Here is a 21,665-nt window from a genome sequence, read left to right as displayed (position 1 = left end):
CTTTGCTTGTTGCTCGGCAGCTGAGGCGGTGTCGAAGCGCTCGGCAGAGGATGGTGCTCAGTGCTCAGTGTCAAAGGGTTGGTTGCAGGCTCGAAGTTTTCAGATGGACTCAGAGTCCGCTGTGGTCGGGTGCTTCCAATGGTGCTGCATCAGCAAGTTGGCGGCGCTTGGAGGTTCATGGCAGGGAGAGTTCCTCCCTTCTGCCTCCTGAGTGAGATGATGAGTCTATCGGGACTTTGAGACTTTTTTTACCGTGCCCATGGTCTGCTCTTTATCAAATTATGGTATTGCTTTGCATTATAATTATGTGGTTTTGTCCATTTTCATCTTGGTTTGTCCTGTGTTTTCTTGTGATATCATTCTGGAGGAACGTTGTATCATTTTTTAATGCATGCATTTCTAAATGACAATAAACGAGGACTGAGTGTCTTCATAGTCTAATCTAATCTAGAAAGTCAATGTAACATTGAAATGGACTCAGATCAGCGTGAGTTAATCAGTCTGATGCCCTGGTGGCAGAACTGTCCCAGAGCCTGTTGATCCTGGTTTTTATGCTGTGGTACCATTTCCCGGATGGTAGCAGCTGGAATAGATTGTGGTTGGGGTGACTGGGGTACCCAATGATCCCTCAGGTCCTTTTCTACACCTGTCTTTTAAATGTTCTGAATCATGGGAAGTTCACAACTACAGATGCACTGGGCTGTCCGCACCACTCTCTGCAGAGTCGTGCAATTAAGGGAGATACAGTTCCCATACCAGGCAGTGATGCAGACAGTCAGGGTGCTCTCAGTTGTGCTCCTATAGAAAGTTCTTAGGATTTGGGGGCTCATACCAAACTTCCTCAACTGTCTGAGGTGAAAGATGCGCTGTTGAATTGTACATTGGAGAAATGACTTTCTAATTTACATTCTGTATAAATTGCCCCTCTCAATAAAAGGATAGTGGGCTGCAACAGATTTTAAGTACAACTTAAACCTTAAAAAATAGATAACATTGCATTCACTATCATTAATAGATTAATTGTGACTTATAAAACTGTTTCACTAGAGGATAAAGTCACCAATTTTACTTCAATTTCTGTGTTACCACTCGGCCAATAGGCAATATTGGTCATTAATTTCAGGTGGGGGAGCACACAGGTGTGATATACAACAACAAATAGCAGCATGTGACCCCTCTCAAGCCTGCCCCAACATTCAATATGATCATAGTTGATTTACCCCAGGCTTCATCTACTGTTCAGTGCCATTTCCCCACAGCCCTCCATTTCTTGATCCTTATGAAAAATAATGACCTATTTCCTTTAAGAAGTCATCTTTAAAAAGGTATTAGCATACTTAAAAAGCTGAACCTGCAATCATGCAGTGAATTTAAATGTGTCAGAAGTGCAAAACAGACATTTGCATTTTAGTATTCAAATTCTGATGTGAAACAACTTCGTGGAATTTTATAAAAGCAAGGAAGTACATCTTGTTGCTTGGTGTTCTGTCTTTCAATAAGATTGTGCTTCATCTGGACCATAACTGTCTTTCAATCAGAGGTAAATCTTCAATGTGGCTGAAGTAATCAATCGATTAATCCAAGTGCATGGTTTCCAGGAAGGCATATTAGCAAAAACAGCTTTAGAAAATTATTATTCAAGTTCCTACCCTTAGATTAAACAAGTAGTTCTCAAACTTTTGAGCTAAATTCATTTTCTGAATTATAATTTTTGGTGCCTAACAACCCATGCAAAAATATACTTTACAGCCTGTTTATCTGTCTGACACCCTAACAGCTACACCACCTCAAATTACTTGCAATTCTCAAATGCTGATTACACACAATTTAAAATTGTTCATCTTTGGAGAGCTGCTCAACCAGTGGGAAATTGCTCAAGAGCAGGCTCACTAAATTTGTCCTCTGTTTCCATTCTGGGTGTAGTTTTTAAAGAGCATTGTAAGGAAGGAAATGGCGGTTGAGATGTGGAGATATAGGAAGGGAAATTCAGTGGATGTAGCCTCACTGAATGAAAACATGACTGCCGATAGAGGACAATTAAATATCAAATTTGGGAAAGAACAAGAAGCCAGAATTGTAAGACTGGGGTTAGTTAAGAGGATTGTAAGACTGGGGGTAGTTACAGAGTTTGAGGAGGCAAGGCCAGAGAATGGGAAGGGAACTTTGAAATGGAAGGACTGGAAGCACTGAGAATCAATGTGGGTCAGCTACTCGAAGGGTGTTGGGTGAGAAGGACTTGGTGAGAGTTAGGATGCAGGTTTTGAGTGAGCTCAACCCTACTGGCAACTCCAATGGTGAATTTGTTGCATGATTAACTTTTAAAGTTTGCTGAGGGCTAAACAAATATATTTGCAGTAGTGATACATTCCAAAATAATGTACTGAGAGTTTGGATAAAGGAAAATAATCTTTGGACATGATTCAAAGGAAATCATTCAATATGTATGAAAAAAGCATTCATTAACTAATCTTGGGTGCATGATTACACTCTGTGCCTCTGAAACTTAACACCTATCCTTCAGCCGCTATCAGCCCCCGGCCTTGCAGAAGGTCTAGCCATCTATTGGTTGAATGCATTTAAGCCGGTTCCTCATATTAATCAACCATGACTCTTGGGGGGGGGGAAACCATGAAATTGAACAACAAACACAAAGCACAGCCTTTCGATAAGGTCCCACCAAGGAAGTTGAGAAGCAAGGTTAGAGCACATCGAACTGGGAGTAATGCATTGACATAGATTCAGAACTGATTACTGAACAAAATGCATAGAGTGGGAATAAATGGATCAATACCAGGTTGGTAGGTGAATACTTGTAAATTAGACTAGTGTTTGGGCCAAAGTTATTCACAGTCTGGATCAATTTGCCTAAGGGAAACACATGTCTTTATTTCCACATTTGCAGAATCCTTAGCTTTCAGAAATGCTGACACAGAAAATGACTACTTGCACATGGCATTGTGATAGTTTGGTTCAATTATAGAGATCGGGTGCTGGAAGGTTTAAGGCTTTATTTCCCCGATAAAGTTTAACGCACATTTGAATGTTTAACTCAATGAATCCTTCTTCACACCTGATATATAATTTAATTAATCCACTATAACCATGTTCAGTGATTTAGAATTTAATCAAAAAATTATTTTTTTTACTTTTTAATGTATTGAGGTACAGCATGGAATAGGCCCTTCCGGACCCTCAAGCGGCACCATCTAGCAAAGCACTGCACCCCCTGCCCCTATTTTAACCCTATCCTAATCTGCCCCCCCCCCCCGATTTAACTCTAGCCTAATGACGAGACCAATTAACCTGCCAACCAGTCAACCAGTACATCTTTGGACTGTAGAGGGAAAGGGGAGCACCTGGAAGAAACCCAGACAGTCACAGGGAGAACGTACATAGAAACAACAGTGGCAAATGAACCAGGGTTACTGGTACTGCAAGGTGTTGTGGGTAACCACTATACTACCAGGCCACCCTTAAAACTTGTATTAAAGAGCTGACAGAATTAGCAGACAGGAAAATACCATATTTTTAGGTAAGAGGGGAGAGGAAATGCAAAACTTAATGTCAGGTCAAAGAAGAATTTGCGCTTTCTATTGTTTAGAGCAGGCAAGTTTCCTTAAAAGACTTCTCAGCTGCAGTGTTACAGCAGCCAGGAAAGATGAACTGGCTGTCCACCAGCAGATGTCAGCAGTGAGGCAGGGCTCACTGTAGTCAGGAAGGAAGTGACTTGGTCAATAGCTCAAAGTTATGCATCATTTGGTTTATTGGTAGTTTGTCCAGGACAGATTATACTGTATGTGCAGGGTTCAGATCATAGCAAGCAAATAGAGAAGTCTCGCAAGCAACTCGCACAAACTGCTGGCGGAACTAAGCAGGTCAGGCAGCATCTATCGAGGTGAATGAACAGTCGATGTTTCAGGCAGAGACCCTTCATCAGGACTGGAAAGGAGGAGGGCAAAAGTCACAACAAGAAGGTGGGGTGTGGGGAGGAGAAGGAATACAAGCTGGCAGGTGATAGGTGAAACCAGGTGAGGGGGAGGGTGGGTGAGTGAGGGAGGGGAGATAATGTAAGAAGATGAGAGGTGATAGGTGGAAGAGGTTTAGAGGTGAAGAAAAAGGAATTTAATTGGAGAGGACAGTGGACCATGGAAGAAAGGGAAAGAGGTGGACAACCAGAAGGAGGTGATGGACAGGTCATGAGGATAGGAAGGGGAAGAGAAGTGTGAGAAGACCAGAATCAGGACTGTAAAAAGAGAGAAGAGGGGTGGGTGTAAACAGAGTGGAGTGTTTGTCTGAAATTAGAGAAATCTATGTTCATGATAATTTTCATCAGGAGAAATAGGATTGTTCCAGCAGACCCTTGGATACAGTATATGCTCTAAGACACGTATAACAAGAACCTCTATTCCTCAGCGTTGCTGAGGCTCCTACCATTTATTGTGCATATTATAGACTTAAGTGTCCTCCAAAAATACACCTTCCTGCATTTTTCAGGATTAAGTTTCATATGTCATTGTCTGTGCAGTCTTGGTTTATGTATGAATTCAGATCCTCAGTGCTGTTGGCATATCTAAGATCCCCTCTAAAATGACAGAACGAATCACTCACTTGCATCCTTACGTAAGAAAGTGAAATTAGACAGGCCACTTGATGTTAGTCCCGGCATTGGATTCTGATGGAAAAGATTGTCCCCAACCCAGTGGATCTTACAAAGTTCTCCTCGCAATCAACAAGGGACTATCAATTTCCCCCGGGATCAATAAAGTATGACTATTCTAATGCTATTCCATTCTACTGTTGTTGAAGTTCAAATATCTATTCCACAACAATCCAAGTGTCTGATATATTCTTGCTTACAAAATCATCTTGTAGACTGAAATAGGAATTGGAGCTATACAGGAATATAGGATAACAGAAGAATTACTACACAGCGTCAATCCATAAGCACAAAGAATCTGTAGAAATATATACCTGTTGTTCTTAGGGGCTGGGTATGTGTGATTTTTTTGCAGTTTTTTTTGTAGTAACAATTTGATAAGCTGAGCAATAAAGTTGCTGGAACAGGACAAGAGCAGAGATACATAGATTACAAACAAGAGAAAATCTGCTGATGCTGGAAATCCAAGCAACACACACAAAATGCTAGAGGAACTCAGCAGGTCAGTCAGCGTCTATGAAAAACAGTGCAGTTGATGTTTCAGGCCAAGACCCTTCAGCAGGACTGGAGAAAAAAAGATGAGGAGTAGAGTTAAAAGATGGGGGGAGAGGAGGGAGAAACACAAGGTGAAAGGTGAAACCGGGAGGGGAGGTGTAGAGGCGAAGTAAGGACCTGGGAAATTGATTGGAGAAAGATACAGGGCTGGAGAAGGGGGAATCTAATAGGAGAGGACAGAAGGCCATGGGAAAAAAGAAAAGGAGGAGGAGCACTGGATGGAGCTGACGGGCAGGCAAGGCGATTAGGTGAGAGAGGAAAAAGGGGAAGGGGACTGGTGAAGAAGAGTGGGGATGGGGGGCATTACTGCAAGTTCGAGAAATCAATGTTCATGCCATTAGATTGGTGGCTACCCAAACAGAATATAAGGTGTCGTCCTTCCAATCTTGAGTAGCCTCATCATGACAGTAGAGGAGGCCATGGATAGATATATTGGAATGGGAATGGGAAGTGGAATTAAAATGGATGGACACTGGGCGATCCCCCTTTTTCTTACGGACGGAGCATAGGTGTTCGACAAAATGGTCTCCCAATCTACATCAGGTCTCACTAATATACTGGAGGCCACACCTGGAGCACTGGACTATATGACTATATATGAGTATATGACTCCAACAGACTCACAGGTGAAGTGTCGCCTCATCTGGAAGGGCTGTTTGGGTAGTGAGGGAGGCAGTGTAGGGGCAGTGTAGCAGTTGTTCCACTTGCAAGGATAAGTGCCGGAAAGGAAATCAGTGGAAAGGGACAAATGGACAAAGGAGTTGCATAGGGAGTGATCCCTGCGGAAAGCAGAAAGTCATGGGGGGGAGGGGAGAGGGAAAAATGTTCCTGGTGGGCGGATCCCATTGGAGGTGGCGGAAGTTGCACAGAATTATGTGCTGGACACAGAGATGGTGGGGTGGTCGGTGGGGACAAGAGAAACCGTATCCCTGGTAGGTTGGCGGGATGAGATGAGAGCAGATGTGTGTGAAATGGAAGAGATGCAGTTGAAGGCAACATTAATGGTGGAGGAAGGGAAGCCCCTTTCTTTGAAAAAGAGGTTATCTCCTTCGTTCTGGAATGAAAAGCTTCATGCTGAGAGCGGATGCGGCATCCTTACAAGTAACAGTGTGGGACGAGGTATAGTCCAGGTAGCTGCAAGAGTCCATTAGTTTATAATAGGCATCGGTGGATAAGCTGTCTCAGCAGATAGAGACAGTGAGATTGAGAAAGGGGAGGGAGGTGGACCAGGTAAATTTGAGGGCAAGGTGGAAGTTGGAGGCAAAGGGGATGAAGTCGACGAGTTCTGCATGGGTGCAGGAGGCAGCACCAATGCAGTCGATGTAGCATAGGAAAAGTGGGGATGGCCATCATTGTGAGCTTGGAACATAGACCGTTCCACGTAAGCAACAAAGAGGCAGGCATAGCTGGGACAGTTGCGAATGCCCCGGCTACAACTTCTGTTTGAAGGAAAGGGGAGGAGCCAAAGGAGAAATTATTAAGAGTTAGGACATTCCACTAGACAGAGGAGAGTGGTGCTGGATGAGAACTCATTGGATCTCGGTGTCCAGAAAGAAACGGAGAGCTTTGAGGCCTTCCTGGTGGTGGATGGAGGTGTATAGGGACTGGACATCCATAGTGAAAATAAGATGATGGGGGGCCAGGGACCTTGAAATCATTGAAAAGATCAAGAGTGTGTGAAGTGTCATGGATGTAGGTAGGAAGGGACTGAACCGGGGGGATAAAACAGGGTCAAGATATGCAGATGCAAGTTCAGTGGGGCAGGAATAAGCTGAAACAGTAGGTCTACCTGGACAAGTGGGTTTGTGGATCTTGGGTTGGAAGTAGAAATGGGAGGTGCGGAGTGATGGAACAATGGGGTGGGTGGCAGAGGTTGGGAGATCCCCTGAGATTGAACACTTGACCTTGAATGGTAATAGTACATCCATAGAATCTATAGAAAATCGTTTGCTAGAGAGACTGTCATCAGGCTAAACGATTAGTGTATAAAGAGATATCAGGGCTAGCTGAGGGTAGAAGCAGGCAGAGATAGCTCTAGAAAGCCTCCAACAATGACGTCAGAGTAATGGGAGTTGAGTGAGCTTAATGCCGAGTTAGTGTGGCCACAATTGGTGGGGTTGTGGATTAGGTAGAAAACTGGCAAAGAATACAGCACAACATAGATCTCAGAAACAACTTGTGGTTATCAAATGTAACTGATTACAGTACATAGCTGTGGGGAAGAAAGCTAATTGAAAATTTGTAGTCAGGAGGATAGAGTTAACATGATAATACCACAGCAAAGATATTCAGCATTGAAACACCAGTTCAGACAAACACTGTGGAACTAACCACAATTAAATTCTTGGGATTATTTTATCTAGAGAAGCAAAATCTCAGGAGATATTTGACTTATGCAACAGTGATGATGTAAGTTGCCGCAGGTCTGTTACCCTTGTTTGGTGGAGGGACAGATGACATGGGAACTGTGTAGCCTCACTTGTAGCAAGGACTAGGCCTCAAGCCTCAGGCTTGCCTGCTGCTGCTGACCAGGTGAGAGACATGGAAGCATTTACTGCATGGTGTTTGATCTCAGCTGGGGCCTGGCCCCTCTTGTCAGTGTTGCCCTCCAGTGTTTGAGTGGTTTAATGACAGGCTGGATTGCGTGCGTCTGGGAAACTGTATCATCGATTGCTGGACTTTGTCACTCAGGGTCTCGGACTATATTTTTTTTCCCCCAAGTGAATATGCTTCTTTCCTCGCTATTTTGAATTATGTTACTCACTATTTTTGAATGTTTGCTTGCTAGTTTGAATGTTTTGCACCTTGACCCGTTCAGCTGTCTTGCTCAGCTGTGTCTATGTGTGGTTTGAATGATAATTAAACTTGATTTGATTTGATATTTAGTGTTCAAATATATATTGTAATAACCATCAGTAACTTCTGTTGGAGTTCTGTCAGTTTTCCACTGCAGATTTGGGAGAGGATTAATGGAAGGTTAGAGAAATGATTATCCTTTAACCTACCTCATGGTGGAACGTAAATATTGATAACCAGATGATCCACCTGTGCCAGCTTTACTACCAATCATCCTTTGCACCATACAAACATGGTTATCTTCGGGAGAATAAGAAGAAATGAGAACTTTAATAAAAACATGCTTTAATGCATTTAATATAAATATATATAACTTAAAGGATAACTACATACATCTCCATTTAGTCATAAGAGCATCAATATCCATGAGTGAATTCAGTAACTGGAATGGCACCTGGAAACGTGGCTCTTCTCTGGAGAGAAGTAAACAATACAGTTAACTTGCACAATTTCATCTCCATTTTAAAGTTAATCAGTCTTCAGTCCTCCGAAGCCATGCACTAACAAGAGTTGACAAATACTCTGCCTTCACCTCTCAGCAGGAACCCGTGCTCAGTGTAAAACAATTAAGGATTTCATCACTCAAGGAGCTCAGTTGGATCACTGCCTTTTGGTTGGCTCCTTGGTTGAACAATCCAAAGGATGATGTCTGTGCATTTTTCTCATTAATATGTTTCTGCTCCTGCCTCAGATGTCCAAACTTTTTCGGTAAAGTGCAGGTTTCTGATAAAGATCTGTTGCTGTGCCTACACCTCCACCACCTTTCCACTTATTACTTTGATGTTACTAACCTGTAGAAGTAGATCATGAGAGCCCCCTGCATTGCTTTGTATGATACTCTCCGTTCACCTGAAGAGAATAAAAACACGGGTTCACTGAATTTGCAGCCCACAGTTCAACCTCTGGATACAAATTGGAAAATGAACTAATTTGCATTTCTTTTCTCTGCATATTTTTTGTATAAAAGCATGTTGTGGTTTGAAATGGCTATGGCCAGTTCCTGCTGAAACATTGTCAGTTGGGAAATCAGACAGTTCAACTCCTGTCACAATGCACCCAAGCACAAGTTTTATGTGCTTAGCATATTTTATGCACATGATGATGTCATCGACATGGGCGCACATTTTAGTCACTCATTGACAAATGTTGTCCATTGCAGGGAAAATAAACATTTTTTTTAATGGTGGAAAATTGCAAGGCTCAGGAATGAAGAGGAAACTGATGACCCAGTGCAAGATTCACGAAAGATAATTACACAGGTACAACGTAATAAGGAAAGTTGATGAAGGGTCTCAGCCCGAAATATTGTCTGTTTACTCTTTTCCATAGATATTGCCTGCCCTACTGAGTTCCTCCAGCATGTTGCTTTGGATTTCCAGCATCTGCATACTTTCTCATGATCAGGAAAGCTATATTACTACTTATTACAAGGGGAATTAAATAGTACATGTGGAGAAGGACCATATGTCTACTTTCAAAACTTAAACAAAACCCATCCATGAGTCCTTTTGTTGCCAAATGGAAATAGTGAGCAGTTCCCAATTTCTGGGTGTCAATATCTACAAGGATCTATTGTGGACCCAACATATTGATGCAATTACGAATAAGGCACAGCAGTGGCTATATTCCATTGGGAGTTAGAGGAAATTTGGTTTCTTATCAAAGACCGTAGCAAATTTTTACAGAAGTACCATGGAGAGCATTCTAACTGGTTACATCACCATCTGATATGGAGAGGCCACCGCACAGGATCAGAAAAAAACTGCAAAAGGTTGCAAACTCAGCCAGCTCCATCACTGGCACTAGCCTCCCCAGCATCAAGGACATCTTCAAAAACGGTTGATTCAAAAAGGCAGCAGCCATCATTAAGGACCCCATCTCCCTGGATATGCCCTCTTTCATCGGTGAGGTACAGGAGTCTAAAGACACACTTTACATTTCCCTTTACATTTCTGAGCAGACAATGAAACAACCCATGAACACTACCTCACATTTTATGTTTTATATATATTGTTTACTGTAATTTATAGATCTTTAACTATATTGCACTCTATTGCTGTCACAAAACAACAAATTTATCGATTTATGCCAGTGATATTAAACCTGATTCTGAAAGGGCAAGAATAGGGAGGAAGGTTTCAGAAGCAGGAAGAATGGAAGAGTTCTCAGCCATTACTCCCTTTCTAGCAATGGTCTTCAGGAAGCAAGACTACAAAGCCATTTCAACATTATGATAGGAGATAATGTTTAGGAGGTTCTAGCAGAAATAATTCAAATACTGCAGCTACAAAGCATAGTCAGAATTCCAGCTTCAAATTCTGGAAATAATTATTTTACGTAGTATATTACATAGAATACTGTGTGCCCTTAAGTAGAGCCTGAACTTTTGTGGAGTCCATTACGTCACAAATCCATTTGCCTATTCAAACTAATGTGCCTGCTTGATAAAATAGAGGCAAAGTCCCTTTTCATTACAGGAAACAGAAAGCAGGGAAAGGTAACAGTACTCAGCTACTCATGAACTCATAGAGGGATACTGCACAGAAGTGGACCATTTGGCCCGTCAAACGTACACTAGCTATCAACCACCCATTTACACAAATACTACATTAACACCATTTTTAACTTTCATCAATATTCCCAGGTTCTATTACACTAGGGCCAATTTAACAACCATGCTGTGCAATTTTTGGGATATGGGGAAAAACTGGAGCACCCAAAGAAAACCATGCAGTCAGAGGAAAAATGCATAAACTCCACACAGTCAATACTTGAGGTCAAGGCTATTCCTGGTTGTCTTGCACTGTGAGGCAGTATCTCAGCTTATGAAACTCCTTAAGAGGCTAGAAAATTTTGTGACAAATCTTAGACTTCTATCAGCACAAATCGATTAACAGAGGTCTGCTCACAATAGGTGTTTATCCACAAACACTTAGAAAATCAATGGATGTATTATTGCTCAGGGAAATGGAGGTAAAAGTGTGGCTCCTAGCTCTTCTATGGTTTAAGAACACAAGACCTCTAAAGCCCGAAAAACAGATTGTGAGAATAGAAACATGAAATGTTGAAAGAGAAAATATAAAAATAGAGAAAATAGAAATAAATAAAATTAGAATAAAATAGAAATATAAATGCAGAGGTCACACGTTTGGGAGGTGCTAGTAATGTGGACTATCAAGCAGTAACTATTGTGCATTTGGTATACACCACAGCCAGTGCACAACAATTAGTGGTTGATGTGGTGCCAATCAAACAGGTTTCTTTTTCCTGGATGGGTCAAACCTCCTGAGAGCTGTTGGCATGGAAACAAGTGGAAAATATTCTACTAAGCTCCTGATATGCCTTGTAGAGGATGAAATAGCTCTGGGGTCTCAGAAGATTGCTACCAAAGATCCAGCCTCTGACCTGCTTTCAAAACCACACATTTATGGGGTCAGAACATCTGAGGTTCCAGTGAATCTCAAGATCTGGTGACTACCAAAATGTTGATGATGTTAGATTTGGTAATGGTAATGCCAGTGTCATTGCTTATCAATGGATGTTGTTTAGAATCTCTCTTATTGGGAATGGCAATTCCCTTATATAAATTCCACTGCTTCTTATCCCATGCCTGAAAGTCATCCAATTCTTGTTGTGTGCAGGGTTGGACCGGTTCATCTGCTGATGATTTATGAATGCTATTGAACATTGCAAAATCGGTGAACCTTATCGTGGTCATTAATGGAGAACTAAAGATGGCTTAGTTTCAGATAGTGCCCTAACAAATACTTGCAATGATGTTCTAGGACTGATGTGATTGTCCCCCAACAGTTATAGTCGTATTCCTTTACATAAGGCATAATTTCAACCATTGAAGTGTTTTCCTCTGGATGCATATTGATTTTCAATTTGAACTGGGCCCCTTGAAGCCACACTCTGTCAAATACTACCTTGATATCAAGGATTGTCACTCTCATCTCACGATGAGAGTTCACTTCTTTGGTTATTGTTTGGACTCAGCTGTGATGAGATCTGGAATGGAGTTTCCCTGATGAAACTCAAATTGGCATGAATGATGTAGTTATGGTAAGATCTCCTTGATAACACTATTGATGATATCTTCTCAATTTGCTGATGATTGAAAGTAGACTGAAGGAGTAGTAATTATCTAGATTTGATTTGTCTAGCTTTTTTTGAGAACAGAACATCCTTGGCAATTTTCCACGTTGTTGGAAAGATGCCAGTGAGCCAACTATATGGAATAGCTTGGCTAGAGTCCCAAATAGTTAGGCCATAAAACCATAAGACATAGGAGCAGAATTAGGCCATTTGGCCCATCAAGTCTGCTCCATCATTCCATCATGGCTGCTTTATTATCCCTCTCAACACCATTCTCCTGCCTTCTGATAACCTTTGATGCCCTCACTAATCAAGAATCTATCAAACTCCACTTTAAACATGCCCAATGACTTGGCCTCCACAGCTGTCTGTGGCAAAGAATTACGCAGATCCACCACCCTCTGGCTAAAGAAATCCCTTCTCATCTTTGTACTAAGTGGACATCCCTCTGTTCTAAGGCTGTGCCCTCCAGTCCTAGACTCAGCTACTATAGGAAACATCCTTTCCACGTCCACTCTATGTAGACCTTTCAATATTCAATAGGTTTCAATGTGATCCTCCTCATTCCTCTAAACTCCAGCGAGTACAGGCCCAAACCCAACAAATGCTCCTCATACGTTAAACCTTTCCCTCCCAAAATCATTCTCAAGAATCTCCACTAGACCCTCTCGAATGCCAGCACATCTTTTCTTTGATAAGTGGCCCAAAAGTGCTCACAATACTGCGTGCAGTCTGACCAATGCCTTATAAAGCTTCAGCATCACATCCTTGCTTTTGCATTCCAGTCCTTGCAAAATGAAAGCTAACATTGCATGTCTTCCTTACCATCAACTCAGCCTGCAAGTTAACCTTTAGCGAATCCTGCACAAGGGCTCTCAAATCCCTTTACATCTCAGATTTTAGAATTTTCTCCCCATTTAGAAAATAGTCTACACCTTTACTCCTTCTACCAAAGTGCATGACCATACACTTCTCAGCATTATATCACATCAGCCACTTCTTTTCCCATTCTCTTAATCTGTGTAAGTACTTCTGCCGACTTCTTACTTTCACCACGCTACCTAGCCCTCCATCTGCTTTTGTATTAGCTGCAAACTTGGCCAGAAAGCCATGAATTCCATCATCCAAATTTTCATGTACAACATGAAAGGAGGCAGTCCCAACACCTATCCCAATGGAACACTAGAAGTCACCAGCAGCCAACCAGAAAAGATTGCCTTTATTCTCTCCTGCCAGTCAGCCAACCTTCTATGCATGTTAGTATCTTTCCTGTAATACCACGGGCTTGTTATCTTGTTAAGCAGCCACGTGTGCGGCACCTTGTCAAAGGCTTTCTGAAAATCCATGTAAACAATATCCACCAATTTCCTTTGTCTATCCTGCCTGTTATTTCCTTAAAAATAATCCAAAGGGTTCGGGATGCAAGATTTCTCCTTAAGGAAACCATGTTGACTTTGGCCTATTTTATCATGCGCCTGTAAGTACCCCGCAACTTCTTCTTTAATAATGGACTCCAACATCTTCCCAACCCCTGAAGTCAGACTAATTGGCCTATAGTTTCATTTCTTCCGCCTCCTTCCCTTCTTAAAAACTGAAGTGACAAATGCAATATTCCAGCCCTCTGGAACCATTCCAGAATCCAGTGATTCTTAGGCCTCCACAATCTCTTCAGCAAGCTCTTTCAGAACCCTGGAAGTAGGCCATCTGGTCCAGGTTACTTATCTACCTTCAGATGCAACACAGAGCATAGGAAGTCATTCCCGCCTGTGGCCATCAAACTTTACAACTCCTCCCTTGGAGGGTCAGACACCCTGAGCCAATAGGCTGGTCCTGGACTTAGTTCCTGGCATAATTTACATATTACTATTTAATTATTTATGGTTTTATTGCTATTTAATTATTTATGGTGCAACTGTAACGAAAACCAATTTCCCGCGGGATTAATAAAGTATGACTATGACTATACTAGATCTTTCAGCTTCCCAAGCACCTTCTCTTTAGTATTAGCAACTACACTTACTTCTGCCCCCTGACACTCTCAAATTCTGGCATACTTCTAGTGTCTTCCACAATGAAGACTAATGCAAAATATTTCTTTGTCCCCCATTTCTACCTCTCCAGTGACATTTTCTAGAGGTCCAATTTCCACTCTCACCTCTCTTTTACTCTTTATATTGCTGAATAAACCTCTGCTATCCTCGTTTACATTATTAGCTAACTTACCTTCTTATTTCATCTTTTCTCTCCTTATGGCTTTTTTAGTTGTCTTCTGTTGTTTTTTAAAAGCTTCCCAAACCTTTAACCTCCCACTAATTTTTGCAATATTAAATGCCCTCTCTTTTCCTTTTATGCTGTCTTTGACTTCCCACGTCAGCCACAGTTGCCTCATCAACCCTTCAGAATACATCTTCATTTTTGGGATGTATTTATCCCGCACCTTCCGAATTTGTCCCAGAAACTTTAGCCACTGCTGTTCTACCATCATCCCTGCTAAAGTACCCTTTCAATCGTCTTTGACCAGCTCCTCTCTCATATCTCTGTACTTCCCTTTACTCCACTGTAATACTGATACATGTGACTTTATTTTATTTATCTCAAACTGCAGAGTGAATTATATTATGATCATTGTTTTCTATTTACCCTGTAATTCCATCTTATGATTTTAGACATAGACATAGACATAGAATAGTACAGCACAGTACAGGCCCTTCAGCCCACAATGTTGTGCCAACCGTCAAACCCTGCTTCCCATATAACCCCCCACCTTAAATTCCTCCATATACCGGTCTAGTAGTCTCTTAAACTTCACTAGTGTATCTGCCTCCACCACTGACTCAGGCAGTGCATTCCACGCACCAACCACTCTCTGAGTAAAAAACCTTCCTCTAATATCCCCCTTGAACTTCCCACCCCTTACCTTAAAGCCATGTCCTCCTGTCACTCTTTCAAGTCACTCTTTTGGATCATTTGCAACAGAGAATGGTTGATACAGGCAGCATCTATGAAGGCAAATGAACAGGCGAGCTTTTGGCCTGACACCCTTCATCTGTTTATCCCCCTCCATAGATGCTGCCAGACCTGCTGAATTCCTGCAGCTCATTGCATCTGTTCCTCAAGATTTCCAGCATCTGCAGAATCTCTTGTGTCAATTATATCCACACCATTTACACCCAGGTTATTAATATTGAAATGCATCAAATTCAAAGATTTGATAGGGTAGTTAATAGGGAAGATATTTTCAAAATGTGGGACAATTAGAACAATGGAGAATAGTTTCAGAGTTTTTAAATACTTCAATAAACAGCACCCTCTGATCTGGCACAACAAACAATCGACTGGAGGAAATCAGCGGGGAAGCAGCATTTGTGGGGGGTAGGGGGTGGTGGGGGGAGAGGGTAATGAATTGTCCCTCACCCCATCCAGTTCCTTCCAGCCAATTGTTTGTTGCTTCAGGGGCAACATCTACGGTCTCTCGTGCCTTCACACTCTGATTTTGTTTGCTTTGCACAGTGACTTCAAGCTAAGTTTAAGGAGGATCTGTGGATGGCAGAGATATCTTCTTTAGCCTGTTTCACAGGGTCATAAACTAGAGGGGTCATATTTAGAATACGACTAAAGAGATTTAGAAGGGATAAACTGGAAGCTTTTACCAAGAGACTGATTGAAATCCAGAATGCACTGCCTGAGCAAGCATCGAGATGAGCACTTGAATTGCAAAAGCATAGAAAACAATGGATCAACTGCTGGCAAATGGGTTATGTATGAATGGATACATGATGGTTGGTGTAGCCAGAGCAGTCGGTTGAAGAGCCTGTTTCTATGCTGTATGACTTCATGAACCTACAACTGGAGCAGGATGCCACTACTTTTGGTCTCAAATACTCTTGCAAAAAAAAAGTAATATAGTATTTGTTTTCTGTACCCGTATGTTAATTTGGATGAACACCCAGGTCTCTCTGGACACAAATACTTTAAACATCCATGCTCTGTCTTGCCAGAACAAGCAGGATCTCCCAGTGGCCACCCATTTTAATTCCATTTCCCAATCCTATTCCGATATGTTCATCCAAGGCCTCCTCCACTGTCGGGATAAAGCCACACTTAGGTTGGAGGAACAATGCCTTGTATTCCATTTGGGTAGCGTCCAACCTGATGGCATGAACATAGATTTCTCAAACTTTCAGTAATGCTTCCACCCAACACTCCCCTCCTTCATCATCTCCCATCCTCTTGTCCCTCTCTCATGTTATCTCCTTGCCCGCCCATCTTCTACTTCTGGTGCTCCCCCCCCCCCTTCTTTCTTCCATTGCCTGTCACTTTCACCAATCAACTTCCTAGTTCTTTGCTTCATCCCTCCCCCTCCAAGCTTCACCTATCGCTTGGTGTTTCTCTCTCCCCTCCCCCCACCTTTCAAATCTACTCCTCAACTTTTTTATTTCTCCAGTCCTGCTGAAGGGTTTTGGCCCAAAACATTGACTGTACTTTTGTTCCATAGAAGCTGCCTGGCCTGCTGAGTTCCTCCAGCATTTTGTGTGTGTTGCTCGGATTTCCAGCATCTGCAAATTTGCTCTTATTGTGTTTTAAACAACTATTTAATCTATTTAAGAAGGCTTGACAGCGACTATATTTTATTTGGAGTTTAAGGAGATTTGGTATATCACCAAAGGTACTCACAAGTTGCTACAGATGTACTGTTGAAGGCATTCTAACTGGCTGCATCACCATCTGATATTGGGCGGGGGGGGGGGGGCTACTGCACAGGATCAAAATAAGCTGCAGAGTTGTAAACTTAGTCAGCTCCAACACGGGACTAGCCTCCATGGTATCCAGGACATCTTCAAGGAGCGACGCCTCAAAAAGGTGGCATCCATCATTAAGGACCCCCATCACCCACTACATGCCTTGTTCTCATTGCTACCATCAGGAAAGAGGTATAGAGGCCTGAAGGCACACACTCAACAATTCGGGAACAGCTTCTTCCCCTCTGCCATCCGATTTCTGAATAGACATTGAATCCATGAACATTACCTCACTACTTTTTTATTTCTATTTTTGTACCACTTATTTAACTATTTAATATACTATATCTACTTACAGTAATTCAGTTTTTTCTCTATTATGTACTACATTATGCTGCTGCTGCAAGGACAACAAATTTCATGATATATGCTGGTGATATTAAACCTGATTCTGATTAAAAGCCATTCTGTTGTTCTGTTTTTCTACCAAAATGGATAACCTTACATTTACCTTCTATCTGCTATGACCCTGTTCACTCACTCAGCTCCCTATCCTCTCTTTGCTGCACATAGAAACAGCACAATACAGACCCTTCGGCCCACAAAGTTGTGCCGAACATGTCCCTACCTTAGAAATTACTAGGCTTACCTATAGTCCTCTATTCTTCTAAGCTCCATGTACCTATCCAAAATTCTCTTAAAAGGCCCTATCATATTCGCCTCCACCACCAATGGGGGCAGTCCATTCCACGCACTCACCACTCTCTGAGTAAAAAACTTACCCCTGACATCTCCTCTGTACCTACTCCCCAGCACCTTAAACCTGTGTCCTCTTGTGGCAACCATTTCAGCCCTGGGAAAAAAGCCCTTGACTATCCACATGGTCAATGCCTCTCATCATCTTATACAACTCTATCAGGTCACCTCTCATCCTCCGTCGCTCCAAGGAGAAAAGGCCAAGTTCACTCAACCTGTTTTCATAAGGCTCCCCAATCCAGGCAACATCCTTGTAAATCTCCTCTGCACCCTTTCTATGGTTTCCACATCCTTCCTGTAGTGAGGCGACCAGAACTGAGCACTGTACTCCAAGTGGGATCTGACCAGGGTCCTACTTAGCTGTAACATTACCTCTCAGCTCCTAAATTCAATTCCACGATTGATGAAGGTCAATGCACTGTATGCCTTCTTAACCACAGAGTCAACCTGTGCAGCTGCTTTGAGCGTCCTATGGATTCAGACCCCAAGATCCCTCTGATCCTCGACACTGCCAAGAGTCTTACCATTAATACTATATTCTGCCATCATATTTGACCTACCAAAATGAACCACTTCACACTTAACACTGAACTCCATCTGCCACTTCTCAGCCCAGTTTTGCATCCTATCAATGTCCCGCTGTAACCTCTGATAGCCCTCCACGCTATCCACAACACCTCCAACCTTTGCTTCAGCAGCAAATTTACTAACCCATCCCTCCACTTCCTCATCCAGGTCATTTATAATCCAGCTATTCTTGTATCACCAGCAAACTTGATATATATCATATATGATCCCTTCATCTACATTATTTTTATAGTTCATGAACTGCTGAGCTCTGCTACTAAATGCACGAGTCATATTTTAACAATCCAAGTATGACCAATTTATTCCTACTCTCCATTTCATAGTCATTAACCATCTTCAGAAACTAAACCAGCATATTATCCCTAATACTGTGTGTTAGAACTTTATTTAACTCTTGTGGTTTCTAATTAAAGGCTTTCTAGAAATCCAAATGCACTAAATCAACTAATTCAGTCTTATCTATTCTGCTGGTTGCAAACTCCATATGCTCAAACAGATATATCAAACATGATATCCCTTTCATAAATTCATGTTCACTCTTTTAACCTTATTATGGCTCTGTTACCATTTCCTTATTAATAGATGCTATCATTTACCAAAGTACCAATGTCAAATTAACTCAACTGTAGTTTCCTGTTCTCTCACTCTCTTTCTTTCGTTGTAAAATACATTATCTACCTTTCAATCTATGGTTCCAGTATCAATATAATTAGGGAAATGACTAACCAGTACACCCATTATCTCCATAGCCACCTCCTTCCAAGCTCTATCGAATTAATTTCCTCAGGTAACAGAATCAGAATCAGGTTTATTATCACCAGTATGTGACGTGAAATTTGTTAACTTAGCAGCGGCAGTTCAATGCAATACATAATCTAGCAGAGAGAGAGAAAAATAATAATAATAAATAAAATAAAACGTAAAAAAAACAAGTAAATCGATTACATATATTGAATAGATTATTAAAAAATGTTCAAAAACAGAAATACTGTATATTAAAAAAAGTGAGGTAGTGTCCAAAGCTTCAGTGTCCATTTAGGAATCGGACGGCAGAGGGGAAGAAGCTGTTCTTGAATTGCTGAGTGTCTGTACCTCCTACCTGATGGTAACAGTGAGAAAAGGGCATGCCCTGGTTGCTGGAGGTCCTTAATAATGGACTCTGCCTTTCTGAGACACTGCTCCCTAAAGATGTCCTGGGTACTTTGTAGGCTAGTGCCCAGGATGGAGCTGACTTGATTTACAACCTTCTGCAGCTTCTTTCGGTTCTGTGTAGTAGCCCCTCCATACCAGGCAGTGATGCAGCCTGTCAGAATGCTCTCCATGGTACATCTATAGAAGTTTTTGAGTGTATCTGTTGACACGCCAAATCAAACGCCTAATAAAGTATAACCGCTGTCTTGACTTCTTTATAACTACATTGAAATGTTGGGACCAGGTTAGATCCTCAGAGATCTTGACACTGAGGAACTTGAAGCTGCTCACTCTCTCCACTTCTGATCCCTCTATGAGGATTGGCATGTGTTCCTTCATCTTACCCTTCCTGAAGTCCACAATCAGCTTTTTCGTCTTACTGATGTTGAGTACAAGGTTGTTGCTGTGGCACCATTCCACTAGTTGGCATATCTCACTCCTGTACGCCCTCTCGTCACCACCTGAGATTCTACCAACAATGGTAGTATTATCAGCAAATTTATAGATGGTATTTGAGCTATGCCTAGACACATAGTCATGTGTTTACAGAGAGTAGAACAGTGGGCTAAGCACACACCCCTGAGGTGCGCCAGTGTTGATTGTCAGCGAGGAGGATACGTTATCACTAATCTGCACAGACTGCGGTCTTCCGGTTAGGAAGTTGAGGATCCAATTGTAGAGCGAGGCACAGAGGCCCAGATTCTGCAACTTCTCAATCAGGATTGTGGGAATGATGGTGTTGAATGCTGAGCTATAGTCGATGAACAGCATCCTGATGTAGGTGTTTGAGTTGCCGAGGTGATCTAAAGCTGTGTGGAGAGCCATTGAAATTGCATCTGCCGTTGACCTATTGTGGTGATAGGTAAATTGCAATGGGTCAAGGTCCTTGCTGAGGCAGGAGTTCAGTCTAGTCATAACCAAACTCTCAAAGCATTTCATCACATTCAATGTGAGTGCTACCGGGCGATAATCCTTAAGGTAGCTCACAAACTGGGGATTTAGTTCATTTCAGTCGATTAATTCCTCCATTACTAACTGTTTGTAAGGCTAATTTCTTTATGCTCCTCACTGACTCTGGATCTGTAGTTCTTCATTATTCTTCTGATCTATGGGTCAGGAAAACAGCATCCCAAGTTTCTCCAACCTCACTCCAATTACCCAGTAGATTCGGTGCTCTGTCACAGGTTCCTGTTATGTTTTGTAACTTAAAACGTTAAACTAATTCAAAGAAAGACATGGGAGGCTGAGAAGCAGGTCTAACTTTGAGTTTACTTTAAGCGAGGCGTGGCCATATCACGTGGTCACATGATGACGTATGCAATTCACGAATTTATACATATAACCCATAATGAATTGTTTAAACAAGCAAGAGTGCTTAATCAAACAATAAATATACAAGATTACTCAAATATTAAATACACAGCAGTTCCCACACTGGAATCAGACATATCTGAGCAGTACTTTGAATGTCCTGTGTTTCTTTATAGAGATCTCTCAGTTTGGCTGCAACCATACTGTCTTCAACTATCAAAACTCTGTGGTTTGCAGGAAAATCTTCTTGTTTCCTTTGCAAAGCTACTGCCTCATCCACCTGCATAACACAGCCCTGTTAATACCCAGGCCATTAAATTATTTTTCAAGGCCTCTTCAGGACCTGATTCAATATCCTGTAGAGGAAATCCCGCAGGGAAAAAACAGACCGGATCCTATTGTGTACATACTAAATGCACCCCAAAGGCTCCAGGAAGGAATCCTTGTCTTCTGCAATTCCCAGTCATTCAAAGCACAAACTGGTTTGGTGCTACTCTTCCCAAACCAGGTAAGGTCACCTCCATGGCAAGTGATTGTGGAATTGATCATGCTTCCAATTTTGCTCAGGACATTGAGCTATAGTATAAAGAACAAGTATCAGTGTCTCTCCTCTACAATGTATGTCCCTACCTTTGTTCAACAGATGTTCATGGCGTTTTTCATCAAACAGCGACGTCAGCACCTCCTTCCGTTTGTTAAATTCCAAGAACATATCTTCCTTCTCCTCAAATGCAGGATTTGACTTCTGAAAAACAGAGAAGCTGCATAATAGTTTACCACTTTAACGCTTAAAATGTTTTTAGCTTTTAAAATAAACTTCTCTTCGGTTAACTTAAAATTTAATTTTACCACCTTGTTTCCTAAGTAGATTTCCTATTAATTCATAGCACCGTAAAAATATTAAACTTTAATCT

General features: G+C 41.8%; 1 protein-coding gene across 1 annotated transcript in view; it reads right to left on the bottom strand.

The window, feature by feature from the left end:
- LOC134345555 (tryptophan 2,3-dioxygenase-like) overlaps positions 1-21,665 on the bottom strand; it is a 59,332-nt gene that overhangs the window by 3,699 nt on the left and 33,968 nt on the right. The window contains exons 8-11 of the mRNA XM_063046391.1: positions 21,382-21,496; positions 8,860-8,917; positions 8,402-8,481; positions 8,218-8,308 (exon numbers count right to left, since the gene is read on the bottom strand). Of these exons, the coding sequence (XP_062902461.1) occupies positions 8,218-8,308; positions 8,402-8,481; positions 8,860-8,917; positions 21,382-21,496 (344 nt within the window). The remainder of the gene's footprint in view (positions 1-8,217; positions 8,309-8,401; positions 8,482-8,859; positions 8,918-21,381; positions 21,497-21,665) is intronic.

This window comes from Mobula hypostoma, chromosome 4 (assembly GCF_963921235.1).
Source record: "Mobula hypostoma chromosome 4, sMobHyp1.1, whole genome shotgun sequence".
In the NCBI taxonomy this organism is placed as follows: Eukaryota; Metazoa; Chordata; class Chondrichthyes; order Myliobatiformes; family Myliobatidae; genus Mobula; species Mobula hypostoma.
This window is presented reverse-complemented; position numbering and strand designations above follow the sequence as displayed.